The 12,252-nt window shown below is 41.4% G+C and overlaps 1 protein-coding gene across 1 annotated transcript; it reads right to left on the bottom strand.

Annotated features, from left to right (window-relative positions):
- Positions 1-450: 450 nt before the first annotated feature.
- LOC108676307 (keratin-associated protein 4-3-like) lies at positions 451-1,143 on the bottom strand. The gene has a single exon (XM_018164366.1). The coding sequence runs from the start codon at positions 1,141-1,143 to the stop codon at positions 451-453; it is 693 nt and encodes a 230-aa protein (XP_018019855.1).
- Between the last annotated feature and the right edge of the window lie 11,109 nt (positions 1,144-12,252).

Raw genomic sequence — 12,252 nt, 5'->3', positions numbered from 1 at the left:
GCTTACTGCCTGATACATTAGACATTACGAGTAAAATTGCGTTATCATTTCCAGGATTAATTTGTTGTCACGGCGAGTGAGAGATCAGCGCAAGTTTTTATTTCAGGAACACAACTCACAATTTGGGGCAGAATTAACAACAACTTGCAGCATAGAACACAATGAATATACACGCTGACTCCTAAACAACAAATCGCATCGATGTACACGAGTAAAATCTATATGGATAGTTACCGACTGAGTACGCAATATTTGTCAGAGGTCGAAACTGGCGCATAAAACAGTAGGGCGCCATGCACGACAAATTTCTGTACCTAAACTTTATATTTCAAATGCTTATGAATATAAATATTTGCCAAATGGTTCTTCAATTCCATCGGTATGTAAGCCGACAAAAATGCAAGCAGCATTTTAAATTTGATACTCACCGCTAGATACTCTACTACGCACTCACCGCTGCTCAGCTTGAGGGCAGCAGCAGGTCCGCATACTACATGAGGGTAGCATTAGCTCAGAATTGCTGCGCGACGGTAGCACTGGGACGGCAGGGCAGCGCTGGGCCGGCAGAGCAGCGTGAGGGCAGTGCTGGGACGGCATAGCAGCGCGAGGGCAGCACTGGGACGGCAGAGCAGCGTGAGGGCAGCACTGGGCCGGCAGAGCAGCGTGAGGGCAGCACTGGGCCGGCAGAGCAGCGCTGGGCCGGCAGAGCAGCGCTGGGACAGCATAGCAGCGAGAGGGCAGCACTGGGACGGCAGAGCAGCGTGAGGGCAGCACTGGGCCGGCAGAGCAGCGTGAGGGCAGCACTGGTCCGGCAGAGCAGCGTGAGGGCAGCACTGGGCTGGCAGTGCAGCGCTGGGACGGCATAGCAGCGCGAGGGCAGCACTGGGCTGGCAGAGCAGCGTGAGGGCAGCACTGGGCCGGCAGAGCAGCGTGAGGGCAGCACTGGGCCGGCAGGGCAGCGAGAGGGAAGCGCTGGGTTAGCAGAGCAGCGTGCGGGCAGACCTGGACAATTTCCAGGTTTTGAGGATCACACTCGTTGTGCAAGCCACCGCACGCCGACATTAAGTGTCCAATAAAGGGCTGAGGTGGGTTCATTTGGAGGCCTAGCGTGGCCTTGCCCTTGATCCTGCGGGCTAATATCATCACACGCAACTGCTTTGGTGGCCCAAGGCCGTGTGTATACATTGAAACTTCCGTGGATGCCCTGTTGCTCTGTGCTTGTGCAACAGAGATTTTGTACTTAAAGAAGTGATATTTGCCCGAATATCCATAAATGAAAGCTAATATTACTTATATAATAGTTTGGACTCAAAACAGATGCACTGCGAGATGATATTATTAAGCAAAAATTTTTACGATATTACGTATTTATGGACGCAGTGAGTGGAAACTAACCGATTTTGTGTGTGCGGTGCCACTAGGAAAGAGTGGAAAAGAACAAGAGGTGGCGCAGAGTGGCCAGAAAGAAGGAGAAATGGAAAAACAGTAGGAGACGAAAAGGCGCATTGTGCATAATTGGGTTGGCTGTATGTGGTTGGGGGGCATTTGGGGCTGGGGAAGGTGGTGCAGCATGGTCCGCTATGTAGTTATTTGTAGAGAGGTGGAGGTGGGGGACCTAGTGCAAGTATTTTTGAACTGTGGAATAGCCGGTGCTGCCTTGCTATGGCGTGTGGGGGAAATGTCAGTTGGTTGAAGAGTTGGGGATCGTATGTTTTGATGGTGGACCAGGTTTTGCGTGCTTGTTGGTGGAGGACTGTGTTTATTGTGGGGATGTTGCATTGTTCGTGTAGTGTTTGGGAGGATATGAAGTCGGACCAGTGTATGTTTGTGATAAATCGGAGGGCTTTGTTTTGTACTGTCTGCAGTTTTGATATGGCTGCTCTTGATTGGGTGTGTAGCGGTATCGGGAGGTAGATGAGAGATGACCTAACAAAGGAAAGGTATAAAGTGCGTTTAATGTTGGGTGGGAGGTTATAAAATCTGTGTAATTTGTGTAGACTGGTGAGGGCCATTGCTTTTCTTTTCGCAACTTGAGAACTGAAGCCGTGTGTAGTGAAATCTAAGCCTAAAACTGTTCCTCTATTAGTGTATGGATAGTGGGTGTTGTCTATGAAGATGTCGGAAGTGTTTCGCCTATTGATGGGTATAATTTTGAATTTGTTTGTGTTTGTCCTAATGAGCCATTTGTTTTCAAATGTATTGATCTGTTGTATGGCGTGTTGTGTTTGTATTGCTGCGTGGTTGGGTGGGTAATGTCCTGAGGTTATTTGTGTTATGTCATCTGCAAATGCTATGTAGTCTGTGTTGGGTAGTGGTGGTGGGAGGTCGTGGGTGTATAAGCTGTATAGTGTAGGGGAGAGACAAGCCCCTTGGGGGACACCTGTGTAAAGTTGTATTGGGGGACCTATACGCTGTTCTGTCTGTGAGGTAGTCTGATAGTGTTTTGGTGAAGGACGGGTGGAGGTTGAGTTGGATGATCTTGTGTTGGAGTCCGGTGTGCCAAACCTTGTCAAAGGCTTTGGTCACATCGCGGAGTACTATGTCAGTGGTGTGTCTTTGAGCTAACTGTATGGCTAGTGTTTCGTGGAATGTGGCCAGTGCTGTGTGTGTCCCTCTGTGTTTCCTAAAACCGTGTTGTCTCGTGTTGTGTATATTGTGAATGGAAAGGTGTTCGTATAATCTATTGTTGAGTATTTTGTCTAAGAGTTTTCCGTGAATGTCTAATAGTGAGATGGGCCTGTAATTCTGGACTTGGTGTTGTGAGGTGTTGGGTTTGGGGAGGAAGATCATGATTGCGTGTTTTAGTGAGTCTGGGAAATAACCGGCTGAAATGGCGTGGTTGAATATGTATAGTATATATTGGATCATGTTTTTGGATAGGTGTTTGAGTTGGAGGGTTGTGATGCCTGTGGGACCTGGTGCTTTCTGTTTGAATGTTTTTAGTGTACGCTGTAATTCTCTTATGGTGATAGGTGGGAAGTCTGTGGGGTGGAGTCGGGAGAGGTCGCCATGGTTGTATGGGTGAATTAGGTGTAGGTTGTTGCTGACTTGGTCCTGTACTGTGTGGATGTGTTCTGTGTCAAAGTCTTCATTGTCCGTGTCGTCCTGAGTGAATATATCCTGCCAGTGTTTGCGGAAGATGGGTTCTTTTTGTTCGGGTGTGTCATGTTGTATGTTGTTGTGTTTGAGGTATGGGACAGCTTGTTTAGTGTTGGAGCCTATCATGCGTTTTAGGGATGACCAGAATTTTTTGGGATCTGTTTGTCTTTCTAATGTGGTAATGAGGTCCTGCCATGTCTGAGTTTGGAGGTGTCTGTGGAGGGTCTATGGTGGGGATTGAGATATCGGTGGCGTTAAGTATGTGTTTGTCCAGTTTTGTAAGTGCTTGTCTATTTCTTCTAGTGTAGGATTAGGTTGTGCGGGTACTGTGTGTTGTGATAATGCTTGTTTGTATAGTGTCCAGTTTGCTCTATGGAAGGATCTACGAGGACGGATGGGTATTTGTATGGGATTTGCAGAAATGGTTGCTATTATGGGAATGTGGTCTGACGGGGTAATGGGTCCGGGTTGTAGGTGTATGTTGTGAAATGCTTTGTTGTTGTGTAGGACTCTGTCAGGTGGGGTTGTGCTGTTGTGGGTGATGAGGGTTGGAAAGTATGGTCCTATGTGTGTACATTTGCGTTGGGATATTAATGAGTGTAGTTGCCTTCCTATTTGGTTGACATGAGTGAACCGATTGACATGAGTGAATGTTGATCAGCCGCTTGTTCGTCTTTAATTGTGAATGCAGATCCCAGCACTTCCTCAGCTAAAATTCAGCACAAGTTCAGTAGACCACATTCAGCACGCATTTTATCAGCATTTGCGCAGTGCCTGCAGCGCAGGTAGCAGTTCATCGCCAGCCCGTCATCAGCCCGTACGCTACGCCGCATACGACAGCCTGACGTATTCGCCGCGTCGTCGTGGGCGGAACAACAGCTCACGACAAATTATTTTAATATTGGAAGTTTCAGCTTTGATTTGCAAGCTCATAAAGTGATATAGTCTAGAGAACGGTTGCTGGTATCTCCAAGGAAGAGATTGATAAAATGCTAATTGTGCAGTTATAGATTGCTATTTCTTCAGTGATTAAAAATGGTGTGGAGGAACCTTTTCCTCCGGTATTGTATTGGCTTGTCATTATGAAACCTTGAAATAATATTTAAAATAATTTCAAAGGATTTCAGGTCTTTGAATGATTTCTGTTGCCTCATTCAAAATGTTCAGTGACATTTACTCCCAAATAGTCAGCGTAGTAACAGACAAAAGCCAAGTTTTGAGTCAACCTTAGGAAAATTACGAAAACAATACTATTGCCTTTTTCTATAACCGCTATTACTTGCACATCTTGCATACGACAAATTTTCGCTGAAAAAAAAAAAAAACTTCATAGAAACCTAAAGACGATAAAAATTTCTACGGAAAAAACATGCAAATTTAAGACGACATCATAATGCATTTTTTTATGCTGGAGAAGCGTTTTCTTTTCCCATACAGAATATGTAAGTCGCTGGTAATTGCACAAATTTGTGATGCCACCGAAGCTGCTTACGATGATGTCTTCCTGCCGTGGTTATAAAAGAGTAGTTTGCTGCAGCTTCAAGACTGATTGGCCGAGAAATGTCCGTGAAGAAACGATCGCTGGAGTGCCTATAATGACCATAACTTGCCACGTGTTGCTCAGCGGCGATCAAGACGAGACGAAAGCACCGCACTGCAATAGTAAACAATTTCATGGTCAGTCTCTGTTGCGGCAGAATGGCTTCCAGAGACTCCATAAAACAGAGACAAACGATCGTTGTTGAGGTACAGTCGCCGTAAAAAAAGCTTTCCGCTCGGCAATATCATGAGTACCCGAGGAAAGTTCCTTGTGCGCCATTGTTTGTCATGTCGCAAATGTTTTAATGTCTTGATACACAAGCTGAAGTTTCTGATATTATAGTGGCTTGATTGTTGGATAAGATGAATGTACTAGAGCACAAATAATGTCAGGGAACGCATTTTTATGTTGAAATAATTGTTTGATGACCTCAAGAAAAGAGATTTCTTTCTCAATGCAGATGAAGATACTAATGATTTATTTCAAGAATTCGTGATTTCTCAAGTATTTCCTTAATAGTTGTTTGTGATCTCATTAATCCTCCGCAAAATCATGTTAATTGAAAAATTTCCCCAATTCTCGACTAAAGGAAAGCCTAAGATTTCCAAGACAATCATGAGAAGGCCCAGAACTCGTGCAGGAGATTTGGTCCTAATGACAGGCCGCGTTAGACCCCATCACCGCGAGTGGTGGTCATCACAGCCTCACCGTCACAAACTAACTTTTCTCTTTCTTTAGGAAGACGAGAGTCACCTCAGCTACATTCGCCCTAACTTTTCTACTCAATTTATGGACAGTCAGTCGACAGTCCCCTTAACTTTTCTGCTCCATTTATGGACAGTCAGTCGAGCTCCAGAAAAACCCTGGTCATTGTCTCGAGTAAACGTCGGCTCGTCACGCTCTGCATGGCCCAGCAAAAACCTTCAACAAGCTGACTCAAAATATAGATTAATTAACACATTAATCTTCTTATGATTTCGCCTAAAAGGCTTTGAGGCTACAGTTGACATCTAAAAACGCACCACACATCCCATCAGAAACTATATTCCATTATTATGGTCCATGAATTTGCCGCACCTATGGTTCTGCCTCACAGGCACGGTCGATAATCATATTATATGCATCATTAATTGATAAATTAATGAGTCGCATGACCGCAATCCTCTATCTTATTCATAATTTAGATACTACTTTTTATTTGTGGAAATCTTAGCAGCTTAAACAACCGTGAATTATTAAAGAAAATCAAGATTCTTTTCGCGAATTCTAATCATTATTATAGATGAACAGTGAACCAAAATGGTAGTTGAACATTTTCAGGGTAAAACTTAGTTCATCTATACAGAGCGTTGACGCGCCTTTTTGATTTCAATTCGTCATTTTATTGAGATGACCGTTGAGGCTAAAAAATTTCATTGTAAAAACGATTATCTAGAATCGTCCAAAGGCCATATTAAGCAAACTCCCGCCTGCAACCATATCTGTCCATTATTTAAACAACTTTATTAGTTTACTCACTTATGTTCATGGACCCCCAGAAAACAATTACGTTTTTAAATGCCTCTATACACATTAAGTTAAGTTTCTCCGTGCACCTCCAGGGGTCACATGACCAGCCTTAAGAATAAGCCGTGGTTCGCATGGCGCGCACAAGATGCTGCGCGGCGCGAAATATTGTCTGATTCATCGCATCCTACGACACCCGCTTTTTCCTGCCCAGGAGACCAAGTCTCGAAAGGACTAGAACAGCATTATTGTCTTAGAATAAATTCCTAGGAACATGTTAGATCTTATCTAGAATGTGAGATATGATATTGCTGCAATATATAGTTCATGATTTTTACATATCTATAGCGGGAGGATCGAGCACTAACTCAGTATCTTATATAGGATAAAGCGTTCTAACTCGGTATGGACATATAGTAGCTATACTCAACGTCTTATCGCCAAGGGCGGCATGCAGTGCTTACATTGTGTGAAGTAATCCCAGTTCTCAGTCTAACCTCGCGCAAGATGACCTGGAAGAATTCACAATTCGTTTCTTAGGCTTCGAGTGCGCTATATAGATTAAATAATGTCCTTGAATATCACTTACGGAGAGGAGGGTGAAGAGAAAAGTTGAATATCACTTTGTCTCAGTTTACTTGTGATGTTAAAAATTTAATACTTTTGGTGAAAAAATTCTTCGAGAAAACAGAAACGTTGATATTAAATGTCGCTTGGGGCGGTGTTTCTGGTTTTTTTGCGAGCAACGCAAATCTTTACGACACAATATATACTGTGGCGGTCGAAGGTCAGAATATTTTAAGGACTGAGTCGTTGGGAAGCAAATACGAGCACTCGAGGGTTTACATCGAACTTAGCCGTCCATCTTCTACTTGAGCATTCCGTTCGTATAGCAACTTTTAGTATAGAGCCTGTTTTTAAGAACAAATGAGGGAAAAATTCAGGGTTTTTCAACAAAATTGCGGAACGGAAATTTCAAAGGAAGCTTGCGTGTTCTGAAGCGGGTTTTACAGCTTGGCCTGATTGAAAGTAACGGCCGCGTGAGACGCGTCTCCGTCATGAGACGGCGATCCCGCGCTACGTGCTTCTCCCGCCTCGCATCTCCGGAGAATTTACGCCCAGTTTTATGAGGCTGCATCTCGAACGCCGGACAGCAAAAGCTTTGCGTGCAAACTTCAAGACCAAGTGTCCTGAAGAGGGAAATTGATCCTGGTCGTTAAATAGTGGCCAGAACACGGTCACAATTTGTGGGATAAATTTCAAGAAAAAGAAGGAATTGACACTAAAGATGAAGAGCTTGCACAAAAAAGATGATAGTTGGATTCGTGCCATGATAGAGATGTGGATTTATATTATAAAATTATTTCAGCTATATTTTTCGTGACGAGGGTATCAATTTCATTCGATGTTAAGAACGATTGAATTTAGAGGTTAGAATTTTGTTTCTTCGTCATGATAATTGTTTTGTTCTTGAGAAATTCTCGTTTCAGCGAAGTTTTAGGAATCATGCACTCAGTCAGTCATTGTCACCTAAGTGTCACAATTGGCGAGCTCATTAAATCGATGTTGCAGTTGTTTGTCTACTTCGAAAAGAATGTTTAGTTGAAACTGGGTCTTGTGATATGAATTGAGTTCTTGTCACGTATTTTAAGCAAATAATTTTCTGATATATTTTGCATTTGTTCCAACCGATTTCACTTTGAAACTATCGAAATTCGAATTGAAAATCTGAAGTATGAGCCCGTTATCTCATTACGGACAGATTATATGCAGAATTGTTTTATTTTTCAAAGAAATTTCGAATATCTTTAAATCGTCTGCAAAATGAATAATTTCATAGGTCCCACAAGGCAGGGCATATCTGGCTGCTCCTGAATTATCTCAGCCAAATTTCTCGATCCGCCGACGTTTGATGATCGCGCGGGCAAAAAAGGATCCGTTGAGCCTCGGGCCGCCGCTGCGGGCAGTTCGTTGGGAGGCCTCCGCTCGCGGTTGACATCAAAGAACCTGGCGTTCGTCAGGTTGAACGTTCCTGAAACTTTTAACATGTACGGTCTCCATCTAACCTTTCTTTTAATTTTTTTTCAGCTTAATAAATTTTCTTAATGAATTTTCGCTGAAGCAAATTGTAATAAAACAGCCAGTTGGAATGCGCATGGTCTTCGGAAAATAGTTACGATTTTTTAGGCATGTTAATCTGATTGTGGAATTAAGATATTATAAGTTCCAAGCTAATTTTAATAGTTCTTAGTTTCAATTTATAATATACCTTGCTAGGCTCAACGGTAATGATTAGAAGTTTTTTTTTTGTACCTCCAGCCAAAAGAAGAAGAATTTTAGATCATGATTACTATTTGTACGGTAAACAACTTAGCAGTCGCTCATTGATTATCTGCAAAATAAAATAACGTTATATTTGCGACCAATCGTCCTACAGACAACACATCGGATATTAATTGAGGAAATTTGAACAAGATTATGGTGCACTCTTGTTGTTCTTGCCTCATTGCCATATTGCAAATTAAATCGTTTTCTTTTCATAAATTTCTACTCAGTAATAATGTTGCTGATTTAGGGCCGTTTCATTGTAAAGCCGACTTAAGAAGATCTGCAATCTCCTGTTGTCCAATGTTTAATTAATATTTGTTGAAAGTACTTCCAAATTCAAGTTTCAATTCTAAAGCATTTCACGTTCGATCTGTCCCTCAATGATATTTTTCCGTAACGAAGATTGCATTCACTTTTTCCTTGCAGCGGCAGATTGTTTTCGGCTCCAAGTTCTTGCAGTATCGACATGTTGAACGCGTTCAACATCGCTCTATCAAGTTTATATTCTATACATTGGTAAAAATTATTCGGATTCTAGAAGCTTGACTTGAAAAAACGGTTCTCAATAACTTGGTAATGGAGGAAGCAACAGTTCCTCTGATGCTGTAAAGTTTCTTTTCAGTTCGGATAGCGAATTTTGTCGCGACTCGAGACGCACGATAGGAGCTTATCATCGTCGCGAAAGTTTCGTTCACTTCACGAATACAGATGACGTGTCGAGGCTGCAATGTAAGGTGACTCCAGATCCTCGTCATACGCAAGCTCTTAACTTTATTGGTGATCGCTTCTGCATCCGCTTCTGCATCTGCAGTTTGTGAGAGAATTGAAATTTGTGATCGAACGGATACATTGCAGTGAAGAATATCATAAGTTGCACTTGAAGTTATTAGCTGTTCTACGATCAAACAAATACGACTTTATTCTCGGACACTGGAAAACACTGTATTTGGTCCGTAAATATTACACTATATTGTGATTCTTGGGTCAATTTATTCAAATGTGTCCTTTGTGGTAATGTTTCTACTGATTGACTTGTGGATTTTGATTCATGTAGTCTAGTTGATGTTTTTTTTTTGTAAATATCCATCAATGCCATGTCACTGCTAAGACAAATTATTTTCTTAATAGCTGTTTGAGATTATTAATCTTGATCCATTTCGGTCTAACTTCAATTAGGGTCATCGCAGAATTTTTTTGCCCGCAACTTGATAGCCCAAATGCAGTGGTAAAACACAATATGCAAGCCTTGAAGTGTAGCCATCGCTGGGAGTTGATGAGACAGCACTCAGCACCATCCTTCCAAGCCGGGACCTGAGTGCTGAGCAGACAACGCACACACTTCAGCACGATCCTTCCATACCGTGCGCTTGGAGCTTTGAGGACAACTCCAAGCACTATCATCCAAGCCATGCCCTGGTAATTATTCGAAGAAGGCTGTCAGTGTGAGGAAGGCTGTAGCAATACTAAATTTCTAACTCATGAAGGGTTGAACAAACTCAACGTCTTTGTCTTTGACTGCAGAACGAGAGCTTCAGTGCAAGTCATTAGGGACTTGCGAAGAGGAAATCGTGAAACTTTTCTCTACAAGTTCGCATCACAGCAAAGCAAACAAGAAGAAAAGCTTTTCGATTAACCAGGCATTTCTGTTGAAAATTGTCGGAAAACAGATTCGTCATGTAAAATGGAATGGTCGATTCATTCGAGCATTTCTCGATGTTTTGAGAGAGCTTATGATGTGCAGGTCTCTTGAGAATGAGATGAGTGCTGAAAAATTATATACATTTGAAAAATTATATCGGCTCAACGAGACAGGAATAATGTGTTTAGCTGTAAACGAGAAGTGATTATTCGTTCAGCTGCGAGTCTATTCTCACTTTAATTATTCATAGTTGTGAATTAATACTATCATATTCCGTGTAATTATATGCCAAATCACAATTTTCTATCATGAGCATGCTTTTGTCATTACTTTTTATTAAAATATATCAGCTTAAATGTTTCATGAATAAAAATTCCTCAAACTAATAAATGTACAAAGCAAGAATCACTATCTCAATATTCCTAATTTTGTCCCACAATTATATATTATTGAATGCAAACTATCGAACCACTCTATATCAAATAAGTTAAGCTCCAAGCCTCAGTTGTCCCAAGATATTAACATATTGAAGCATAATTTGAGTGTCGTCACTACCACTGAGGTCTCGGAACAATATTATTTGCTTTAATGCGTTGGGCAAAGTTATTAGTATTGCAGATACACCCAGTAACAGTGTCATCATAACAGAAATGTTTAATATTGTTCCTGATAAACTGAGACCTTCAAGCTTCCTGTAGTGTACACATGTTACGAGTGTACTAAATTTTTGAATGGTTGGCTAGTTATTGCGCTCGCAACCTAATATTTGAGCTTCATAATTTTTAGTCCAAAGATTCGTAGCCATTAGCGTCACAAATTTCATTTGAAGTTCGTACGGCACATCTTTTAAAATTAACTTCATGAAATTAATTCTTTGTATGCTCAGGATGTATCTGATATATTTATATGAACATAAATTCTTTGCTTCTATGTATGCCAAAAATATCTAAAAAAGACGTACTCTTTCTCAATTGGTTTGCCCATATTTCTTCAAGCGCGTTGAAAAGGCAGCCAAAAGAAGCTCACCGACCATTGTTGCTTGTGCGACAATTTGCTGCAACTGCTTCCCTCCTAAGCAGATTAGAGCCTTTTTATTCGACGCTCTAAAGGCTCTTTCAAGGCTTTTCTTTGAAGTGATTTGGCAAGACGATGGCTTAAAAGACTGAAATTATGATTCCGTTTCCTACTGCCATTGCGATCACGGCGCGAGAGCATTTCGGGATCCTTCTTCGAGAAGCAGTTCAGAGTCTCGCTTCTGCGTAGCGCCGCTGCGAGAACGCGATACGGGAAGAGGTATAAAAAGTCTCGTCTGGCGTCCTAGGATGCGATCAACTTCTTCTGATCAACACTCATCGCCTCTCATCACTCAACTTTGAAGTCTCTTTACTCGCCAAGAACTGGAACTTATTTCACCGGATGTTTTCGACGAAAAACTCTCCCTGATTTTCTTTTGATTACTTGCAGGAAAGTAAATGGTCTGGCCAGACAGTGGAGAGAAATTAGGAAGGCGAATGGGCAGGTTCCACTCCGAGAAAGTCTGTGGTCGTCGACATGGCTCTGTTGGGTATAATCAACTGAATAATAGGACATTCATTTCGGGGACTTTTTCTTACGGAACCGGTCTCAATGTCTTAGGGAAATTATCTCTCATTATTAACTGACAAATTTTAAGTGTGAACTTTTTTGCATATATTAGCGCTCACTCCGCGTAGAAAAATATTCATTGCCACTCTTTTTTCTGGTAAAAGAAAAAAACAAACCAAAATAATGTATTAGATGAATTTCTTCAAGAAATAGGTGCTGTTAGCTTATTCTCTGCGGGATTTTTTTTTGTACAACCAAGAATGCTCTGCCTATTTTATGAATGTTGCAACTGAAATATAATCATTCAATGAACATTTTTATCAAACAAATTCAGTACTTGTATAATATTTTATTGTTATTGCGACTCCATAGTTATCCTTTTCTTCGTAATACTGATTATATTTAATAAAATCTCAAGAACGTTATCCAAAACATCCTTAGTTTTGCTCTTTGAGCCTTCAATAATATTTCCAGCATTACAATAATTAGAAAGAATCAATGATTCAGAATATTGTCTGGAATTATGAGAGTTATAAATCTTCCAAGTCTCAAAAGC

This window comes from Hyalella azteca, unplaced genomic scaffold (genome assembly GCF_000764305.2).
Source record: "Hyalella azteca isolate HAZT.00-mixed unplaced genomic scaffold, Hazt_2.0.2 contig5826, whole genome shotgun sequence".
NCBI lineage: Eukaryota > Metazoa > Arthropoda > Malacostraca > Amphipoda > Hyalellidae > Hyalella > Hyalella azteca.
The sequence above is the reverse complement of the archived record's forward strand: the minus strand, read 5'-3'. Positions and strand labels throughout refer to the sequence as shown.

Coding starts and splice junctions, on each gene's coding strand:
- LOC108676307 (XM_018164366.1), bottom strand. CDS start 1,143: ATGATATTAGCCCGCAGGATCAAGGGCAAGGCCACGCTAGGCCTCCAA.